Below are 22,289 nucleotides of genomic sequence, written 5' to 3'. Positions count from 1 at the left end.
GGTCAGGTTCTTGTCTCCTAAACTGTTTAGTCACTCATATATAATATATAATAGTAGGACGACGACTGCCGCAGACTCTAAGATGGAGTCTCATAATAGTAGGATGTCTCAAAACTTGTCATTTTTCCTGCCAGAAGACTGTGTGGCAATGATTTTATGCAGGAGATGACATTAAAGCAGGTACAACAAGGCTTGTAGGGAGCTGGCGGAGAGGATGCGCAAGGTTCAAGCAGCCGATGAGAAATCACAGGCGGCACAACAAATGCGCACCTCTTGCCCGGCTCAAAAGAAAGCAGAATTAAATTCCACAGCAAACAAGTAACAAACTGCAAAAAGAATAAAAAAACAACTTGTTTTGTTTTGTTTGGTTGATTTCATCAGTTTATAAACCATCCATCCATATAACCAAGGGCAGGTGGGCTAGACTGTTTGTCAACCCCACCTAAACCGACCGACCACTCCTAAACTGTTTGTCAAGGAGCAATAGAGACTCCCCATCATCATGTAAAAGAAGCAGCAGCTATTTTGTAATGTAACCCAAAGTTCAATGCCAGCAGTACCATCTATCCTTTAATTTTCCTCCTAACAACTACTCCCTCCGTAAAGAAATATAAGAGCGTCTTTACAGAGGGAGTACAGTATAATTACAAACACCGCCACCTTTTTTTTCCTCTTCCATCTGCAGCCTCCTCCTCTCCGCATATCGACATGACTGATTTTCTCATTCACTCACCTACATATATAGCCTGGCCCTGCTATCCACAAAAGTCAACCCAGTCAAATCGAATCCAATGGGATCCTAGGCTCAACACTGAATAAATAATAAATGCCATGGTGCTACTGTTTGTGTGTCAAGTTTTTTGTGTTGGAGAAGAAATCAAATCTTTCCTAAAATGGTCATATCGAACATTTCTTCCTGGCTACAACAGCCAATAGGTAAATAATTCGGTCAGGGTGATGTTTAAACTACATTTATATACAAATTTCAGTGCAAAAGACGGTACCCAGCTTTCTCAGAAGAAAGCGGAAATATTTGGATTTGCCAAATTAACACTGACATCTTTGAAATGCATCCGACTGATTTAATGAGCCCCACGTATCAAGGATTGTCAAGTACTCACTCCGGTCCTTTTTAGTCTGCATATTAGCTTTGTCCGAAGTCAAAGTATCTCTACTTTGACCAAATTTATAGAAACATGTATCAACATTCACAATGTCAAATTAATATTGTTAGATTCATTGCGAAAGGTAGTTTCATGATATGTATATTTGGTATTGTAGATGTTGATATTTTTCAATATATATTTAGTCAAACTTTGTAAAGTTTGACTTGACCTAAATCTAATATGCGGAGTAAAAAGGACCGGAGGGAGTACATGCAAACATGAAACCCTCAAGGTTTTCGCTTTTCAGTAGCAAGTTTAATAGAAACTGCTGCAACGTTAACACGTTTTCTTTCCTAACAAAGAACCGAGCACAGCAGTTTCTCGGTTGGCTAGCAGCATGAGTCAAAGTGCTTGCCCACCCATGTTCGAGGCCCCGCCACCGCAGGTGCCCTCTTCTTTTATTTGATTAACTAAAATAGAGGCATTTTCTTTCCTACAACGGCCACATGGAATATTTCTTCCTACCTAATAGTTGCCTAAATAAATAAACCAAAACGCTGCTCAACCAACATAAATATAGATGCTTCACCGCACAAGACAGTGCCTACCTTGACAAATTAGGGCAAATGTCACTTTAGTATGTTTGTAGAAAAAGCTCTCTATTCATGTACAAGAAAGCTAGAGTCAGGAGGTACCTGAAAAATAAAAATCATATTGCATTGCATACAACAGTGAGATGCTTGCTCCAGACACAGAAACAAGAACCAAAATATATTTGTAGCCAGTAAGGAAGACCTTACCCAGAAAAATTTCACCTAACAATTTGGGACGCGGAAGGAAGACTTGGTCTTTTCTCTACTAGCTCATAATGAAGAACAAAGTTATCCTGCACCAAACCAACACACATGCTCAACTATCATATGCAACAAGTGTGTACGTAGACCGTAGAGATGCTGGATATTCATTCACGGGATGGATGCAAGTACCTTACGGACTGTCTCCCAGTTGCCTTGATCAAAGAAGGCATAAGAGCCCCGTTCATATGAAGGAGTTTTGACAAGAGGCTCCATGTTAGGAATTCTTGTGAACCATTGTCGTGCTTCTTTATGGTAAAACCATCCACGATTATATCTGACGAAAACAGTAGACATGCCATTACATATCATACCAAAATTAGCTTGCTGAAGCTCTGCTCAGTTGTGATGCGTTAAACTAGGTCGTGGCCAAGGGTTAAGATAAGTAAGATATATTGCTATATTTTTTAGGTTAGACATGTGATAGCAAAAAATGGAAGGCTTCAAAAATCACCAAAAATAAATAATAGAAAATGTTGATATGTGATAGAGAAAACCAGGAAAATGAAAACGGAACATTAGTGCAGCTGCAGGTAGCTAAGCGGATCATGAATAAATTCAAATGTTGCCGAGTTACAGTATTCACCATAAAGATAAATAAATCCACAAGGCTACTTAAATTTTTAGATAGATACATGACAGTCATTGGGCGTATCTGACAGGTTGCAAGTTACTGTTCCTTAGCATTATACCTTTGACCAGAACATAGCAGTATGTTCCCTTATCAAATGTTAGCGCAAATAGATCACATTTCTTGGTAAAAAGATTCAGAACATGAAAAAGGCACATGCATGATGATCATATTATTACATCTGACAACAAGATATTTAAATGAGATAACCAGTTAAACCATGTACTCACAGTTCATTGGCAGCACATATTTGAGCTTCATCCTTCGGCATGCTGAAAACCAAAGACAAAAGATAAGAACATTAAAGTTTACCAAAACTGATGGCTGAAGCTAATAATACATTCAACTAGCAAAAGTACCTGTAGAATATGTAAAACAGTATGAGCGTCTGAAACTTCTGAAAATGCATAGGCTGCAAGCAGCAAGACAGAACTAGTTACAATATATTTATCATAAAATGAGCCAGCTTCATCAAAGAAAGATTCTGGGCCTTTCTTGAAAATTAATGGGTTTAAAACATCGATCCCATTAGACAGAAATGGGCAACAGTAGTAATTTGGCGGGAGTTTACCTGTAGTGCTGGGGGTTGCTCAGCCACATAGCAAGCTGGAGTAGTATATTCGGGATCTCCTTTTGCTGGTTCACTTGAAAATGGAGAGCCAAATGTCTTGTACAGATTGTCTGGTGAATTCAAATTCAAACCCAACGTTGTCAAATCTATTCCCAAAGCAAGAGATGACAAATCAGGATCATTCATCCTTATAACTCCCAGCAATCCTAACAAGCCGTATGGATCAGGTGGGGTTCGGCCTCCCAGAATGGGCTTTAGACCATGATCCGCATACGTCTGTGCAGCTGAAGAAGACATCTGCTGCAACCTGAAAGGACTCTGAGTCTGCGGCTGCTGGTATTGCTGGAGCAGTTGCTCGTATGATCCCAAACTAGAAGTTTGACTCTGAGAGTTTAGTGGTCTTAGTCCAATATTTTGGGGCCCACCACTCTGAATCTGACAAAACATAATGAGGATTATTACTCTATGCATGTAGTTACAGGTAAATAAATATGAGCAGTAAACCATGATGACAATGCAAGAGATGTTGAATGTCTGATGACCAATTCAAGGGATGGATTTCCGATATAACTTACTGAATTAGCAGCACCCTGCTGATGTTGCTGACGATTTGGTTGGTAGCTACTTCCCAAATTAAACCCAACTGACCTTGACATCTGCATACGTGTTCATAACATGTCAAATTAAATGCTCGGGGGGAGAAACAAGGATTCAAAGTTCAGAGGCATGAACCCACAGGATATTGTTGTGCTTGCATTACAGGTACATTCTCATGAAGTTGTTCCTTCTGATGTAACTCCATAGGATAATCTGAACTGCCACCTGATAATTCAAAATGTCAGTATTCTGTATAACTCAGTGAAAATGGAGTAAAAAAGGAATGTATTAAGGTAGCACAATGATTAGCCTAAAGATATACTATATGAAAGAGTTTTAAAGCCTCAAGAAACACTACAAAGGTCTTATTTTATTCCGTGCACATTTATAAAGCAATAAAGCTTGAGCATGTCGCACGTGGAAAGAATAGGTCCAAAAATTGAAAGATTAAAACCATGCAGAACACGTGGCACCATTAAAGGAGAATGACAGCAGAGTTGACCAGAAAAACGACAAACTAGATTTAGTGGGAAGATGGTTTGTCATCCTAAACTGTAACCATAATACTAAGATATTAGAAATAAAAGACGTTATGGTTACATTTGGACCTAAATGCGCAAGTGCAACTATTTGTATTCAATCCGTATGGCTGTCTTGATGGCCCGAAGCGGGCTCAAGAAAACAAATAGTTAGAGACACTTCACAAAGTTGAGGACGCAACGTATGCGCACGGATGGCCAAACTGGTAACTTCCGCGGCAATCTCTATCAAATGCTGCAGCTAATTAATTTTCAGGAAGTTACTTTGATCCATGTTGGTCCACATGGTAGGTCATGAGGCTCGTAGTTAACTTACTGCCACAGTAAGCTTAAATGAATTATAACCATAGTAAGCACCAGAATTAAATTGGCTTAACCACCTCCCAGTGGCTTAGCTGTTATGCCTCAAATCATACGGGCTATTTAGCTCATTTTTTATATGGAGTGGAACCAATGGAAAACATGAAGGGTTTAGGATGCCCTTCCATCTATAACCATAAGTCATGATATGAGAAGCTTACAATAATGAATTCTCTATGCGAGTTCTCGCAGGAAAGACAAATTGATTATCCCCCACCCCACAAGGTAACTAACTAAGAGCTCTATACCCATAAGTCATGATATGAGAAGCTTACAATAATAAATTCTCTATACGAGTTCTCGCAGGAAAGAAAAATTGATTATCTCCCCCTAATGTAACTAACTAAGAGCTCTATTACCCGTATCATGTATTTACATTGGCCTACATATCTCACAAATAGTCGTACTTCCATTTCTCGCAAAAAAATTAGGGGTGCTTATTATTTATAGGCATCTGAATTTCGACGCACGTAACCATGTTGCAGAAAGACCCTTTTATCTAAATGTCCTTTGGCGCATTTTTCCTAGGTGGCCACCATATATTCTAATGATGATTCATGGTAATTTAATTTCCAGTTAGAGCATCACATGATAATAATATGTTATTACGCCAATAGACGGTGCATATATGCATCCTTGATTTGGCATATGTATATCTTATAAAGCAATACCAAATTAGTATTTGTGAGATATTTTTCTGCATTCCCGTGAGGCCACGTCAGCTGCATGGGGTCTTGCCCCGCTGGCCCTCATGAAATCTTTGCATCCTCGTCTTCTGACCTCTCTCTATGATTGTATTCACAAAAATAGTGTTCCATAAATTTCGCTGCAACGATCACGGCACCTTCTAGTTAGGTCAGTGCAAGGTGTCAAGAGAAGTAGAGATGACAACAATACCCGTCAAGCATATAGAAAGGCAGTAAGCCTTTGTTGGCTTGAGGAGAAGATCACGGCATTCATACTACACGACTAAGAAACCAATGGGCTTTATAACAGACAGAATATTTTACGACAGAGCAATTTTGTTGGTAAGTAAGCTGTTCAAATACTGAGGTCCAGTAAGTAAAGAGTGGCGGGGCTGTATAATAACAGGCATGAAACCAATATTAGAACTTCAAGATCACAAAGTAACACAACTAAAGAATCATGCTCCACTACACCGGAAACATAATGAGAACAATCTCCCTGAATCAACAGACAGGTTCTAGAAATAATTCAACTGTAACAACCTTTAAATCCTGGAAGAGCGGGGAAATCTTCGCTCTGAATACTAAACTCCTGGTTTTGTTGAACAATGGAGTTAACACCAACTCCTTGCTTCCGTAGTGATCCTGCAATTTAGAGAGATTGGCAAAGAATCCTCCAAAAATAGGGGGAAATATTTACGGTTTTCCAGCAATTTTACCATATTGTCCCTGTGGACCACCAGCTGAATTAGGCCGACCAGTTAATTGGGGGAAATCATTGATGTCGAATGGAGCGCTGTCACTGGAGTCATGTAGCATCCCCATGGAACCTAGAGAATTATTTCCTGGTTGCATTTGGTTCTGGGATAATGAACCACCAGACGTTGGGTACGAACTTCCAATCATATTCATCAGTTGCGATGATCCTGGTGTCATAGATTAAGAAAACACAAGCTGAATGAGAACATGTAGTTAAACAAAAGAAAATAACACACTGTATGCTTCTTTTATCATTCACCCTCACGAGACTATCACGATTGAATAAAATATAAACAAGCTTTTATCATAACCCAGCTACTATCATAAATTTAAATTGGTAATATCACTGAATAGAAAAACATTAAGAAATAGATACAGTAACAGTCACTAAAAAAAGCAAGAACAGATATGCTATGCAATAACCAACTAAAAAAATGGATATTCTCAAATAATACTAATAAAATAGCATTGATTTCTATTTATTTTAATATGTGTGCCTTTGTTTACAGGATTCTATGTCTAATTATTAAAAAGTTCCCAACAGCCAACATATGCCTGCAACAGAAAGAATAGCGATGATAGGAATTCCAACAATGTTGGACTTAAATATTTAAGGTAAAGTTCTAAACTCTAAAAAGTTGGCTCCCATTGTACAGAGTTAACAAAATGCCTATTGCGCCAGATAGTGTCACTTCCAAAACTGAAGTCTGCAATACGCTACAGCATCACATGGTTCATAATTTATGAAGCATGAACTGATGAACATTAACGCTACCTACTGTGTTTTCCAAAAAGAAGGTCCAATGAAACCTATATAATATGGGAAGTTAACCATTTATTTCATATGCCCAACTTTTTTTCATAAGATAAAGGCAAGGAACAGAGCATTAACATAGCAATGGTTGAACATGCTTAAAAATAGTATTACGAGCTAAAACATGAAGCTTAACATAAATGTATGGAGTAAAAAATCAACCTACGGTTAAGTAAAACTACCTTGCGGAATAAGGCCATTCATCATCCTGTTGGATCCTTGCACATTTAGTCTTCCAGTTGCAGCATTGCCACTAAAATCGATGCGTGATGAGATACTCGGCACCGACAATCCACCAGAGCTTATATTTCTTCCAATGTTACTTCCACCCACAATGTTTCCCGCGGAGCTTGTAATACGTTGACCCAGGTTTCCTAAAGCTGGATTGCCAGGAACAGAATTTCGATTACCACTGGTGCCCAAGTTTGAGGATAGACCTTGAATGCTACCACCCATGTTCATTCCACTGCTGAATGCTTGACCTCCACCAACATTCATTCCTCTAGCACCGGCACCAGAATGTGCATGAGGAATCTGCAAAAGAAACAATAATACCAAGGCAGTAAGAATCATCATCCCCACATGAAACAACAGCAAGAATATGTTATAATCTATTAAGACAACAAAATTGTTCCTTGGATTGCAGATCTATTAGCATCCATGGTCAACGCATATAAATAATAATAATGCAAACCTCCACAAAGGTGGGCATTCGAACCTGAGACATGGCAACAGGAAGGTTGTTTGAATTAAATCTCCCACCAGGTTGCTGAACCCCGGAGGATGGAAGGCCACCCATGGCAGCATTCCTTTGTGCAAGTGATCCAGGCATGTTTGGAAGACTATAATTTGCATGAATGTTGTGCAGAGCTGAAAAATGCAGAAAATGAGCAGAGTTGGTTAAGAAATGGATGGCGCAGTGTGTGGATGCGCTAACGGAGCTAGTGTATGCTGACCAGAGTGATGGAAACCTTGAAGTGAACCAGATTGAGCAGAAAAGGATGTTGTGAATGGGCGTGCGGTTGAGTCTGGAAGGTTGGATGTGGAACCGTTAAGGTTTGACTGGCAAGGGAAGAAAGCATAAAGTTATCAATCAAGACAAGTAATAAGAAAACACAGTAGAGAGAATTGGGAAATATATAGTGAATGTGTGGTGGTCGAGTTACAAGGATAGGCAAGTACAGTACATTGAGCAAGCCAGACATTGTTGTTGGCAACAGAGGAGCAAGTCAACTGAAAATTGTCCACCAAAAATGCCAATCTGGAACAGAAACGGATGCATCCATTAGTCACTTGTGAAGTAGAAAAAAAAACTACTCCCTCCGTCCGGAAATACTTGTCCTAAAAATACATATAATGGATGTATCTATAATTAAAATAAGTCTAGATACATTCATCTATAGGACAAGTATTTCTGGACGGAGGTGGTAGTTGGTAAAAAGTTAACATCTGAGCCATCCTTCCAAGATGAAGCAGGACAGCATAAAAAATGTGCAGATTTCAGTCCATCTAATCTAATCTAATCAAATAAATAAATAAATACAGTAATCCGCAGGAGCAGGAGCAAGGAGTTGAAGTAGGTAGCAGATAAATAATCAGAGGATTCAGAGCACGCGCTAGTCCATGTTCACCATCTGCTAACTAGTCTAGGTGCGGTAGGGTCGGGTGGGAGAGGAGAGGAGAGGAGAAGGACCCACCTTGCTTGTGGTGGAGCGGCGAGGGCGACGGGGCCGGCGGTGGAGGCGCGGCGGACGGCGGCGGTGGAAACCCTAGGCTTTGGACTGGGGGTGGGAGGAAATGGGGAATTGTTGAAACTGCCAAAGCCAAACCGGTAACGGTCGCGCGTACTGGGCCTCCATCACGCATGGGCTGGGCCAGTTCCGTATAGCCCAGCATCATCATCATCTCTCAATCCCCTTGCCTAAAAATATCCCCTTCTCCCTCAATCAAAAACAAAAAAAAATATCCCCTTCTCCCAAAGAAAAACAAAAATAATCTACTACGGTCACTCTTCTTGTCTCACAAAACAAAAATACTAAATTAATTATCGTTCCATGGGAGAGGAGGTTTGGAGTACCCAAATAATTAAGTATGCTAAAAAAATTGAAGAAAAAACATGATATCTATTTTTTTTCTTCTAGATTCAAAACTACCATTGTATTTCAACTACTTTCCACGGTATTTTTTATTAAATGATCATGGTAATTTACCATGATAAATTCAATTCATGGATCATGACAATTTCAAGTAATTCGTTATGACAGATTTAGTTGTAGTTGGTTGAGGTAGATCTCCCTAACCTAGGTTAGGAGTAGCTTAATAGGAAGAAATTATTTATCCCTTGGCTTGTTATTGGTAAGAATATATTTGTCTATGGTGCTAGGTTGGGAGTAGGATGAAATTAAGTCTGTTCTTGATCAGTTATACTTGTCTTTATATTTTTATATTCACACTAATTAGGCAATATCATGTTTGCAAAATGAATGACTAAATTTCGTTGGTTCATAACAAACAGGAAGATGTTTACTTCTCAATGCTCCTCCTTCTGATGGATGTTGATTGAAGAGTAAGTATGAAGATTTATTTTCAAAATACTAGACAGATGTTGATTTTCTGGAGAACATGGGTTAGCTTATTGCTTTAGCATCTCTATATTTACTGTTTTCTTATCATAGTATTTGGTATAGGTCTAAATATTATAGAAAATAAAATAGATTTTTTTGCTTGGAAAACAGATTGCAATTATGTACTAGTAAAAATGAGAGTAGGCTTTTAATTATATTAGTTCTTTTCTTCTATAGTTTTTTTTTTAGAAATTTGGGCCTAGTTTAGACTTTCCGCCCGGGGCCCCGAATTTCTTGAGACAACCCTGTATTGTAACATTAGAAATTTTTGTTTTCTCTTTCAGTTTTCTCTAATGCAAAAGTCATATTTATTTGCACGGTTAAAAATAAAAGATTGTTAACGGAACCAAACAAAAATACTTGGCCTGAGTAAGTCTACATCACTTATAGAAAATGATGTAACTGTATATCTATTTCTCTTACATCTTCTTTCTCAATCTAGATGAAACAACAACAACAACAACAACAACAACGATAACAACAACAACAACAACAACACACATAATTCTCTATCAAGACAGCAGGGAGTCAATGCCTCCTCCTCTCCTCGACATGGTGTCGTCGTTTCCTCACGACAGTAGCCATGGGTAGGCTAATCCAGAGTGGTTGAAGCCGAAAGGACACTGGCGGGCTCCGGGAACGAGATCGGTACAAGCAAGCAAGACGCATAATGTATCCAGGTTCGGGGCTCTCCGTGGGATATAATATCCCTAGTAATGTGGTTGATGGACCAGAGTTTTACAGTACGCTCCTTGAGCTGTTCGACGGAGGAGGAAGAAGGAGCAGCCGGCTCGAGTTCTCCCTCTCTTGTATGAGTGAGTGTGGGAAGGGGCGGTGCAAAGTTGGCCGACCCTTTACATGAAGGGGGGGGGGATTTTATAGGGGAACCCACTGACCTACAAAATAGATATAAGTACATAAGGAAAAAAGAATAGCAGCAGCCCCAGTACATGATATGGGCAAACAATATGGTTCAGCATAGCCATACAGAGATTGTAGAAGAGTGTGTGAATCGGTCACAGAACTAGACAGAATGCACAAACAGAAGAAGAAGAAAAAACAGTATATATATATATATATATATTCCGCCGTGCCGAGATGTTGGGTCGTGGCTCAAGGGTTACTTCTTCTTCCATGGTTGGATCACCCCGAGCACGACGATAGCCACTACCACCAAGAGAAGGATGATGGCGTAGCACATCCACTTCCTCGAGTTCTTCTGTAGGGTCTTTGCCTTCTGGAGAGCGCCCACGCCTTGCTGTATGTGGTTGGTAGCATTTGAAACCTTTCAAAAACAAACAAAATGTTTGTCAGCTTGCTTTATTTATAAAAAACGGTTAGGTCGGTCAGGTCTATTTACTACTTCATCTGTCCTAAAATAAGTGATTCAACTTTATACTTAAATTTGGAACGGAGGGAGTAGAATATAAGCTGTTTTCACAGGTCGTCGTCTTACATGTGTCTCTATGTGGTTGATCATGTCTCCTTGAGCCTCAACCAATACCGCCATATCCAGGAATATCTACAAACCAAAACCCAGCAAAGGAAATGCCTTCTGTTCACATATGCATGTGAAGTATATATAAAAACAATTGTACAAATATCTGCAACATGAATGGTGGGTAACCTGCTGCAGTTCCAGAAGCTTCCTCTCTAGATCTCTTACAGCATCATGCCGCTCCTGTATCTCAGCCACAGTGTCCAATATCTGCAACATGGATGGAAAATTGTCCTCTTTGGATGCATTTTCCCACAGGTAATGGCCAGGTTAGAACTCATATATACCTGGCCTCTTCCCTGCTGCTGAACCGCATCTTTGAAAATCTGCTCGCTTCTCCCTGTCTCGATTAAATCATCAATTGTCTGCAGGTTCCAAAGTAACAAAGGAGGCACACTGTAAGATTTAAACAACAATAATAATAATAGCAAGATCGCAAATCAGTGCACAAATTTAACCATAGGAAGAAATGTTGCAGCTATATATATACCTCTTCATCAGGACGATTACCAGTTACGGTGAATACCCTTCTTTCAACAACTTGCCGGTACTCCTGCCGGATTGACTCTCTCAGTACCTGCATCAGAGGGTAACAACACCGTATCACTCACATAGTTGCAAGATTACATCATATTATTCCATCTTCAATTCAGAGACACCAATCTACCACAATGGCAGAGTAGTTTATCGCTGCTGCTGCTGCTGCTGCTCTATGAGGGCATACCAAATCATAAAGTAGCCCAAAGAATAAATAGAAATATGGACTGGTTTTAACTTTTTTGTGTGTATCTATCTAAAGATTAGATATTAGACATTAGACGGAACATTTATTTATTCGCAGACAGAAGAGGAAAATCATCGCATATATGTGTAGAAATTTGGACATTATTCAAGTTAGAGGAAAACAGTACCTGAAAATCGTCCATCCGTTTCTTCAACTTCTTTTTCACAGCTCTGTAGAGATCAGTCAGTAAGCAAGGATTAATTTGTTTTTGCGAAAATAAAATAAAGATGATAGCCTAATTGATGCAGGCAAGAAGAGACTGGAAAAACAAATTGACAGTAAATTTAATTTACCCAGTAGTCTGTTCCCTTGATCGATCTACGGCGGAATCCTTGTCGCATCCAGGTTTCTGCCTGTTAGATAAGTTCTGTGGCATAATACCACATGGGCAGGCAATCTTTTAGCATACGCAGATGCATGCGGATACAGCTAAGCTAGGAAACAATAATAGCATACATCTTTTTCCAGTTGATCGAGTTTTGTTTTCGCCAGACGAGCAACTTTGCCCACTTCATCAATGTCCTTTTCCATTCGCTGCTTAATTTCTACATACAAAAAAAGAAAAGTAATGTTGTTCGTTGGTGGCTGTAAGTAAAGCGAGATTAATTTTCAACTCATTTAGACAAGGTTTGAAGGTGTCACCTTTCATGGCGCTTGCTTTTGTAACTGCTTTGGATTCCTCGTTGGCAGACTGCAAGCAAAGGTCCATGAGCACAAGACAAGACAAGAAGCAGAATAAAGGAAGGAAACTAGAGACAGAAGGAAAGGACCTGGAGCTTGGTGAAGAGAGTGGCCAGCTTAGCTATCAGGCTGTCGATGCCATCGACCTGCGTTTGTTATGTATGTATGAAACGAAACCATGCATAATAATGTCGTCGGTAATGTGATGAGGCGCAAGAAGTAATTAATTGAGACATAACATGAGAGAGTGGTAGAGAGAGATCTAGTTAAGTTCCCTGTAGCTAGGTAATTAAGCAGAAGAAGAGAAGAGAAGAGAAGAGCACCGGTAATTAAGAAGTAGAAGAAGAAGAGAAGAGCACCTTGTTGAGGAAGGCTTGTAAATTGTGGGAGGCATCGGGGTGATGCATCCCCATCTCGAGATCAGTGGAAGAATCCCGGCGGGGAAGCTCAAAGGAATCCTGTAAAATAGGAAGAAGATGTATGTAAGCAGCACGAAGGCTAGGCTCTGGAGCTTAGCTTAGCTGCGAAAAGAAAATAGCTTCTGCAGGGAGGGACCGAGGGAGGGTTGAGAGATGAAAGGATGAAGAGGAAGAGGAAGAAGGAACTTACGGTCAGTAGATTGTTCATGGCGGCGGCGATGAACAGAAAGAAAGACAGACACAAGGCGGCGCGGCGCGGCGCGGCGAGGAACAGAAAGGCAGACGGCGGCACGTCTGCTCTGCTTTAGGCACCCATGGCTGAGCTGGATCCAGCAGCGATGCGTTGCGGTAGGCACGACCTTCGTTTCTGTAGGCGGCTGCTTAAGGAAAAGGAACAGATCACAAATCATCGATCTGGACAGCTCGCGTCAAAATTTAAGACGTCTAGCACATGACATGAATATATAAAGAAAGAGGAGAGAAAATGCTAATCTAATCCAGTTTGGTTTGGTATACCAAGCCCAAGTTATGATTATGATTATGATTTGTGATCTGTTCCTTTTTCTTGGCACAAGAGATAGCCGGATCAACACACCCATGGCTGCTTGCAGCTCCTGCCAACCGGTTCCAGCAAAATAACATCCCAGCTGCACATAGCTATTGGTTGCATCTATCGGGTCAACACACACGCAAGGAGTCCCTATTTTTTCACACAAACAAACTACTCCCTTCGTTTCTTTTTACTCCGCATACAAAATTTGGTCAAAATCAAATAACATAAAGTTTGATCAAATTTATATTTTTTAATATAAAGTTAGTCAAATTTATAAAGTTTTACTTTGACCAAACCTTATATGCAGACTAAAAAAAACGGAGGGAGTATATATATGTTGGAAGTGCATCCCTATCGTCCGTTGCTAACATGACCCACCTAGTTATGATATCAAGGCTAGGGTATACAAGTATTCTACACGATGATAGTGTGGACGTGTAGGAGGAGAGGCGAACATAAAGTATCTTGACCTATCGAAAAAAAGAAACTGATATCAACAGTGAGTTTACGTAAATACAATGGTGAATTTTCTCTGTAATATATATATATATATATATATATATATATATATATATATATATATATATTTGAAAAACCAGTCAATTTGTTCTTGGGGTCCCACAAAATTCATCTCGATTGTTATAATAGTCAAAAAATGATAACAATTTCATATCGAATAAATAATATCCTTTGAGTGATGGGCTTTGGAGCTGGTGGACTCAAGCCCAATAACAAACGTCGTGACTTGTTCTTAACCAACCCTAGCCCTAGCCCTAGGCAGGCGCAGCGACCGAGTGGAGCGGCGGTGGCGTCGACGTCGGTGCGTTGAGGGGTTGCTTCGTGCGGACGCCGGCGCCGGAGGTGACCAGGTTTGGTATGGCGACCTCCCTCCGTTCCAAGCCCAACTCCAAACTCTGAAGCTCAGTGTCGTCCAACTTTAATTTTGCACATCAATTTGGCTCCTACAGGGCATCGCCATGTCGGCCTTCACCGGCGTGTCCATCGCCGACGGCAACAGGCGGTGCTTCTGCGCGACGACGGCCGTCGACGCCCGCGGGGACAGCGGCTACCACCTGCTCATGGTCAGCGGCTACTCGCGTACCAAGGAGCTCTTGTCCACCGGCGACGCCATCACCGCCGGCCCTTTCAATGTAGGAGGCCACGATTGGATGATCGAGTACTACCCCAACGGCGAGAACCCCACCTGCGCCGGATTCATCTCGCTCTTTCTAACATTTCACTACGATGCCGACGATGAGGATCTTGAGCCCGTGGAGGCCAGGTTCAGTTTCAGCCTCGTCGACCAGGTTGAGAAGCAGATGCCCATGTACATTCGTGCAACCGGCGAGACTCGCGCCTTCTCCACCGCTACTCCCATCTGGGGCAACCACAGGTTTATCACAAGAGACGCCCTTGAACAGTCGCCGGATCTCAACCTCAAGTGCGATTGCCTCATCATCCGGTGCGACGTCGTGGTCCTCCGCTGCGGCAGCGCCACCGCCACCGCCAAGGATGATGATGATCATGATGACGCTTGTGGTGGCACCCTGCCGGACATACACCAGCATCTCCACAGCCTCCTTGGAAATAAGGTCGGTGCCGATGTGGCATTCCAGGTCGGCGGCGAGACCTTCCCCGCACACCGGTGCGTGCTCGCTGCCCGATCCACCGTGTTCATGGCACAACTCTTTGGCCCCATGAAGGAGGCGTCCAGCCGTGTCATACACATCAAAGACATGGAACCAAAGGTGTTCAAGGCTCTGCTTAGCTTCGTCTACACAGACTCGTTCCCTGACATGTACGACGACAACATTAAGTTGAGTGAGATGTGCAAAGAAGATATGGGACAAGGACAAGAAGATGAAATGTCGGAAGAATTGCAAGGACAAGACGGGGATGATGAAATGGGGCTGCTGCAAGCCTTGTTTGTGGCGGCAGACCGGTACGACCTCCAGCGGCTCAAGTTCATCTGCGTGAAGCAGTTGCTTCAGCGCATAGGTGTGAGCTCTGTGGCGTCCACTCTTGCTCTAGCCGAGCAGCATCAGTGCCGCCGGTTGAAGGAGGCCTGCTTCAAGTTTATCCAAGTCCAATCTCCCCCGTCTTTGCAGACACTAATGGCGACTAGTGGCTGGGGCCATATTGTCATGAACTATCCCTCTGTTTTGAATGAGCTCATTGCCATGCTTGCTTCAAACCAGAGGAAGTAACAACACTCTGGATACGGTACGCATCTTCCTTGATTAGACCTTAATTAAGTGACATTCTTTTGCATATATATATATATATATATAAGTACCTCTACAGATATTCTAGTATGTGTGTCCTGTTTTTGATTGTCTCGTCATGTAGTTTGCATGTATGATGAATCAGAATTTTTATTTGAATGGTTTTGCATATATATATATATATATATATATATATATACACTAGCAAAATGACCCGTGCGTCGTCACGGAAGAAAAAAAACATAATCTCTAATGATGGTGACCACATTACGTTCATATATCATCGCTTGATTTAGAAATTTTATGAACAAATGCAAGAAAATGTTTCTTCATTTAAATTTATTCACAAGTTGAAGCAATTTTTACATTTTCAAAAAATATATATCATGGTTGTCAAAAATCTTGGTAACTCAAATATTTATTCTGAATTTCAAGATTTTTTTTTATAAAACATACAATAATAATCCGATCCATCCAACAGTTAATTCTTCAAAATTTACACAGGTATATTGTCACAAAGACTTAGAAGCATTAATGTTTGACTACATACATTAGATCTTTCGTGAACAATTTTACAAATATGGGAATGATTTTAAAATCGAGAACATTTTTTACAATTTACAAACATTTACTAAAAATCGTGAATATTTTTTATATTTCGAACGGGTTTAAATATTTTCTTTTGAATTGGCCACCAATTCAAGAAAAGACGAACATAATTTTTGATGTTGGAGGATTTTATTTTAAATTCACAAACATTTTTCGAAATGCATGAAGTTTTTCTGAACAAACAAACATTTTTATAAATCAGTAATATATTTATTAAATTCATGGACATTGTTTTGGAATTTGCAAAAAAATATAAAAATCCGGCGCTTTTTTTGAATCCTATTTTAATTGAAAATAAAAATTCGTCAGCATTTTAATCCAAAATCCTATTTTTTAATATGCAAAAGTTTTTGTAATTCTAAATTATTTAAATTATAAATAAACAAAAATGGAACGGAAAATTTTAAATAAAAAAAAGAAACTATCAAAACAGGCATTAGCTATTTTTAAAATTTTAGGACATATTTTGAATTAGAAAGCATTTTCTTAAATGCATTTAATAGTTTTGAATACATGGAATTGTATTTGAGATCATGGACTATTCTTATTGTACAAACATTTTTATAAAATTGCAAACATTTTATTGTATATGCGAGCATTTTTTACAAAACTCCGAGCAGTTTTTGAAGTCACAAACATTTTAATTTTTTAAATATGTAGATTTATATTTTTCAGTTTATTAAAATTTTAAAGATTATTTAAAGTCCTAAATTATTTAAAATAAAAAAATTAAATGGAACTGAAAATAAATAAATAAACGAAACTAAAAGCAGGCGCCTGTGCATGGGCCGGCCCATACGGTGTGCTGGATATTCTTCCAGCGTGCAGAGCCTAATATAGGAGGTTTTTACATGGGCCGGCCCAGTTCAAGATTTTTCGCTTTGTGAAACGTTTTCTATTACTTACTGGTGGCATGGTGGGTAATTTTCAAAACGGACGACCAGAAGCCGAATTTGCTTTATTATTAGTGAGAGATAGAAGCTGATGGCAAAACCTGCTTGATTTGCAATGTTTTCTCTTATCTGAATGTTTTAATTTGAATGTGTGATGTGTAGACATCCCTGATATGAGTTAGCCATGACTCTGAATTATTTATGATTTACACGATGCTGATGCGTGTTTCCTAGCAGTCATTCACTCATTCTTATTCTTATGGGCCTGGCATGCACTGCTGCATCAACATCATTACTGGAGCATCATATTTATGGAATATGCGTCTGTTTTCAGGGGAAAAGAGACTTGCACCATGTTTGTTTGGGATGATGTGATGAGGCAGGCATGCTCACTCCTGGAGGCAAAGTCTGTGCAAATGCAAGCACAAATCACTCACTGCTGTACTGTCTGAGGATTTTGGACCTTGGACCGAGAAGAAAAGAGGAGAGGAGAATTGTGTCTGACGGGTTGCTTAGCCGGAATGTTTTTTTTTTCTTTTCTTGAATGTGTGATTCTTGAAATATGATATGATGATTTGCACGATCGATGCTGATGCTTGTTCTATATATGTTGGTGATTCATTATATATATTGGTGACATGCACTGGTGCATTGCCATGAGCCTCTGTTTTGTTTCAGGGGAAGCAGAGCATTGTTGCATCCACTAATCACTATCTATCTATCTATCTATCTTTCTTTCAGTGGAAGCACTGACCGCTGCACTAAACCAATGTATCCAAACTGATGATTCATTCCTGGAGCTAGCTGCCTATTACATTACAGTACACTTCATGATTGCAACTAGCATAAGTATAAATGAATGACTTTTTATACTTATGCTACAGTAGTTGCAATCATGTAAATACTATCGTTTCAGGGAAAGATGAATTCAATTTTAAACTATATATACCTAGAAACTAGAGTATTATTTTTATTTGAATTAGATAAATATACATACTGTAATGTTTCTTTTCAATGGAGCACAATGTAGTTTCCTCTTGGATGTACAAATTTTACTGGACCCAGAGTAAGGCTGGGTCATCACGAGCAGATACTTTTGATCCCAAAGTCCATAATACTTATAAGGGAAATGTCAGTATCGTAGAATTTGAAATACCAAAAATGGTGTTTTTGATCAGATTCGTGCATTGGCATTCGAGACGAATTTAATACAAAATTTTAATACTTGATCCAAGGGAAGGGAGGGTGTATCTTCTGAAAGGTAGGATTTTTGTGTCATTAATACGTAGTAATTAGATTAGATTAGATTAGATTTTGGCATAAACATAACCTCATATTAGCATCATCATATACTCCTACAAGATTGAATTTCACATTTGGCAGGATTTGGCACGATGATGGGCTGCGCCTGCGCCTGCCGATGCGGATGCGGGTTGCCAGGGCTGCGAGGCCACGTGGTCGATGGCCCGTGTGACGTCTGACATGGTCGGCCGGAGGTTGGGCCTGTCGTGGAGGCAGAGCGAGGCCACGACGGCGAGCTGGTATAGCGCCCGGCGAGGGAACCGGCCGCGCAGCGCCGGGTCGGCCAGCCGTCCGTACATCTTGCGCACGTCGGCGAGGTAGGGCCTGGCCCAGTCCAGGAGGCGCCTCTCGTCGGGGTCGCCGGCGTCGGGGTCGAAGGCCCTGCGGCCGGTGATGAGCTCCAGGAGCACCACGCCGAAGCTGTAGACGTCCGACTTGACGGTGAGCCGGCCGGTGAGCGCGTAGTCGGGCGCGCAGTAGCCGAAGGTGCCCATGACTCGCGTGGACACGTGGGTGTCGTCGCCGGCGGGTCCGATCCTGGCCAGCCCCAGGTCGGAGAGCTTGGGGGTGAAGTCGTCGGCGAGGAGGATGTTGGACGGCTTGAGGTCGCGGTAGATGACCGGCGGCGACACGGCCTCGTGCAGGTAGCGCAGCGCCCTGGAGGCGCCGTGCGCGATCCCGACGCGCGTGTTCCACTCGAGCGGCGGCCGGGGCCGGGACCGGGAGATGAGGTCGCCGTCTCCGGGGGCGGGGGCGGGGAGAGGGAGAGGGAGAGGGAGGAAGAGGTGGTCGTCGAGGCTGCCGCGGGGGAGGAACTCGTAGACGAGGAGACGCTCCTGCGCCTGCGCGCAGTAGCCGACGAGGCCCACCAGGTTGGGGTGCCGCAGCGTCATCAGCATCGCGCACTCCACCACGAACTCGTGGCTCCCCTGCGCGCCGCCGCGGCACAGCTGCTTCACGGCCACCGCCGTCGCCGCGCCGTCCTCCTCGTCGTCGTCTTCCAGGCGGAGGTGGCACCTGTACACCCTGCCGAAGCCGCCCTGTCCGAGCAGGTTGGACGCGGCGAAGCCGTCCGTGGCCGCGGACAGCTGCTCCAGCGTGAACTTGCGCGCGGTACGGCCGGCCACGCTGCCGCTGCCGCTGCCGCTGCCGTCGCCGCGGTGGCGCAGGCTCATGGAGGTCTGCGCGGCGTGGCTGCACGGGCTGCAGGGGCTGGAGGGGGCATCGCCGGCGCAGGGGACGCAGGGGAGGCTCGGTAGGCGGTGGGCGGCCCAGGAGAAGCAGCGCGGCATGGCGGAGGCCGGCGGCGCTCCGCCCGTAGCCGTGCGTCTCCAATGGAGGAGAGGAGAGGAGAGGGGAGGCCGCCTAAAAAACGGGAGGCCGCCGTTATTTGAGCTGGAATCAGCCACGTTTTGATTCTCACTCTCTCGCAACTTTTTATCCTCCACTCTGTTAAATTCACTCAAACTTCAACAAACTCGTTGAAATGTTTCGCATTATGTCAAGATATGTTCGTCTAACTAGCTAGCCGTACCATACCACTCTTGTGCCACATTGAATTTAAGTCCCGTAAATCGTTCGTATCCGTACGGATTGTGAAAACCATTCAACGCTGGTCTTATCGGTCCGCCGCTCGTGTGGACGCGTTTTCTCCTGTAGACAATCGTGAGGGACTTTGTCCCTTTCCGCCCCTTCTCATGCTTGTTTTACATCCCCACCCTTCACCTTCGGTGTTGCTGTTGTACGTCTCCGCCCCCCACAGACGCATTGTCGGACGTCTGCAAGAAGCACCAACACGGACGCTCGCTTCTACGATGATGTTGTTCACGCTGTAGCCGTTTGTATCCAGGTACACTCCGTCTCATGTAGTCGACCTTCATAGCAAACACCACGTTCGATAGGTGTTCGCTCAAATGCCATTATGTTTATTTTGAAACATCATGCCATCTTTTAGAGTACGAAGGATGTCAAGCTACTCAAACATGGAGGACGAGTTGTGCGTTGCGTGGTTGACCGTGTCCGCAAATTTCGTAGGCAGGAGCAGAAGGGAGGCCTTCTGACAGCAAGTGCATGAGTCGTTTCACTGACGAAATCACATTGCGTCTTACGACATGTACATCATTCAAGCACGCAATGTGAGGTCGTTATCGTATTACTCAGTATGCTATTCACACCAGCGTAACCAAGTTTCGTCAGCTAGCGGCAAAGGACGATATCGTAAGCTTTGTTTCTTCTTACTCAACTTGTTGATTGCTTCTTCTATATATTATGCATCCCTCACGTGTGTTATGATGTACCACAGGATAGAGGGACGACTATTTATGTACACATACTGCTGGTTATATGACTTTGCTAGTTATCAATGTGTGTGTTTGAGTTGATATTGGTTATGTGCATCCTACTATGCAGAGGCTGGTGTATGCTGGTTGTGTTATGTATCTTCTTAATGCTTTATTTTACGCAAATAAAATTTACGGTCAAGAAAAGAGAGCCTGGTGGCCATTTTTTAACAATCTTATGAGGCAACGACTCGGCAGGAGTGTGTAATGCAAAGGAAACAACCAAAACATGGTACTGCATTCCTCACAAGTCCATTTGCTGTCACAAAAAAAACGACTTTATGGCCAGGCCATATACTACATTATGATATATATAATCTGTATTTCCAGGACCCAAAGGAAGGCCATAAGCAAAAATAGGACTTTGTGCCAAATCTATACCTAATAATAAAGCGGCTATTGCTTCCGTCGGCAAACCCATCACGGCATTTTAATAAAAAAAAATCTGTAATTTTTGTTATTCAACCGCGCTCCATCATTTATCTGCAACGTAAAAGGAAAAAACGATTCGTTGCAAAACTTATACCCGTACGCATCGCCTTCTCCCGTCGACCCTGGGCCACCCTGGCCTGTGCCCAGGCCGCCGCCACACCACTCTCCGCCGCGGCCGACCTCAACCACCACTGTTGTCGATCTCAACCCGCCCGCCTCCGCGTCGTACCTCTGCCCGCTTGCTGCCCTTGTTTCGGCGCTCGAGCGCATCGCGTCGATCCTGGTCCACCCTGGCCTGTGCCCAGGCCGCCGCCACACCACTCGCCGCCGCGGCCGACCTCAACCACCACTGTTGTCGATCTCAACCCGCCCGCCTCCGCGTCGTACCTCTGCCCGCTTGCTGCCCCTGTTTCGGCGCTCGAGCGCATCGCGTCGATCCTGGTCCACCCTGGCCTGTGCCCAGGCCGCTGCCACACCACTCGCCGCCGCGGCCGACCTCAACCACCACTGCTGTCGATCTCAACCTGCCCGCCTCCGCGTCGTACCTCTGCCCGCTTGCTGTCCCTGTTTCGGCGCTCGAGCACAGCTTCTGGATCAAATCAACGTGACAGCTACAACGACTTGGGATGATGCGTCTGCTCGATGCAGAACGGCGGCGGCGCGCGGATAAGGCGCGGCGGAGCGAAGTACTTGCAGGTGGAGGCGGGCCTCCATGGCTCACACGGGGAACTCCGAGGTTATGGCGCGTCAACGGCGACTCCTTATGGCCAGATAGAGGCGCCTAACCCTTGCTCCCCTCATCGTATCCCCTCCTCCGGCAGGAACTCATCATCTGGTGAGATCCCCTCCCCATGCCTCCAACTGTGTGCCAAACACCGGCAAAAAATTTTGTTTTCTGGGAATTTGTTTGCTGATGAATGAATGTATTGAATGTAAGATTGCATTGTTATAGAGAAAGAGAATGGAACACCACATTTAGTTTGTCATCTCATCCCACATTCTCTACCCCATGA

The 22,289-nt window shown here is 42.8% G+C and overlaps 4 protein-coding genes and 1 non-coding gene across 7 annotated transcripts; 2 read left to right on the top strand and 3 right to left on the bottom strand.

Annotated features, from left to right (window-relative positions):
• Positions 1–340: 340 nt before the first annotated feature.
• Positions 341–8,687, bottom strand: LOC123406341 (probable NOT transcription complex subunit VIP2). Of its 3 annotated transcripts, none has more exons than XR_006612105.1 (16): positions 8,615–8,687; positions 8,105–8,178; positions 7,874–7,979; positions 7,636–7,787; positions 7,100–7,451; positions 6,064–6,270; positions 5,888–5,989; positions 3,899–3,984; positions 3,738–3,818; positions 3,163–3,597; positions 2,951–3,003; positions 2,822–2,863; positions 2,093–2,237; positions 1,907–1,992; positions 1,715–1,801; positions 341–752 (listed from the first exon to the last, which is right to left on the bottom strand). XR_006612105.1 is itself a non-coding variant. In XM_045099842.1 (15 exons), the coding sequence occupies exons 2-14, from the start codon at positions 8,120–8,122 to the stop codon at positions 1,918–1,920; spliced, it is 1,854 nt and encodes a 617-aa protein (XP_044955777.1). In that variant the 5' UTR covers positions 8,123–8,178; positions 8,615–8,654; the 3' UTR covers positions 341–752; positions 1,907–1,917. The 3 variants fall into 3 exon arrangements, 1 of the variants encoding a protein (XP_044955777.1); XR_006612106.1 differs by having other exon boundaries at positions 7,889–7,979; positions 8,615–8,654; XM_045099842.1 differs by lacking the exon at positions 1,715–1,801 and having other exon boundaries at positions 8,615–8,654.
• Positions 7,874–7,951, top strand: LOC123406671. Its single transcript, XR_006612330.1, has one exon. It is a non-coding gene; the product is annotated as a small nucleolar RNA snoR35 (small nucleolar RNA).
• A 1,784-nt stretch (positions 8,688–10,471) lies between the features above and the next one.
• On the bottom strand, positions 10,472–12,982 carry LOC123402447 (syntaxin-132-like). The gene is made up of 11 exons (XM_045096372.1): positions 12,864–12,982; positions 12,594–12,650; positions 12,466–12,514; positions 12,280–12,368; positions 12,117–12,190; positions 11,951–11,993; positions 11,530–11,616; positions 11,327–11,404; positions 11,169–11,249; positions 10,998–11,063; positions 10,472–10,826 (listed from the first exon to the last, which is right to left on the bottom strand). Exons 1-11 carry the CDS (start codon positions 12,915–12,917, stop codon positions 10,662–10,664), a joined length of 843 nt encoding a protein of 280 aa, XP_044952307.1. The 5' UTR covers positions 12,918–12,982; the 3' UTR covers positions 10,472–10,661.
• Positions 12,983–14,448: 1,466 nt separating this feature from the next.
• LOC123403831 (BTB/POZ and MATH domain-containing protein 3-like) lies at positions 14,449–15,694 on the top strand. The gene has a single exon (XM_045097747.1). It carries the CDS (start codon positions 14,454–14,456, stop codon positions 15,681–15,683), a length of 1,230 nt encoding a protein of 409 aa, XP_044953682.1. The 5' UTR covers positions 14,449–14,453; the 3' UTR covers positions 15,684–15,694.
• A 2,766-nt stretch (positions 15,695–18,460) lies between these two features.
• LOC123405925 (probable serine/threonine-protein kinase PBL7) lies at positions 18,461–19,797 on the bottom strand. The gene has a single exon (XM_045099438.1). The coding sequence runs from the start codon at positions 19,795–19,797 to the stop codon at positions 18,574–18,576; it is 1,224 nt and encodes a 407-aa protein (XP_044955373.1). The 3' UTR covers positions 18,461–18,573.
• Positions 19,798–22,289: the final 2,492 nt, after the last annotated feature.

This window comes from Hordeum vulgare, chromosome 6H (assembly GCF_904849725.1).
Source record: "Hordeum vulgare subsp. vulgare chromosome 6H, MorexV3_pseudomolecules_assembly, whole genome shotgun sequence".
NCBI classification, from domain to species: Eukaryota; Viridiplantae; Streptophyta; class Magnoliopsida; order Poales; family Poaceae; genus Hordeum; species Hordeum vulgare.
This window is presented reverse-complemented; position numbering and strand designations above follow the sequence as displayed.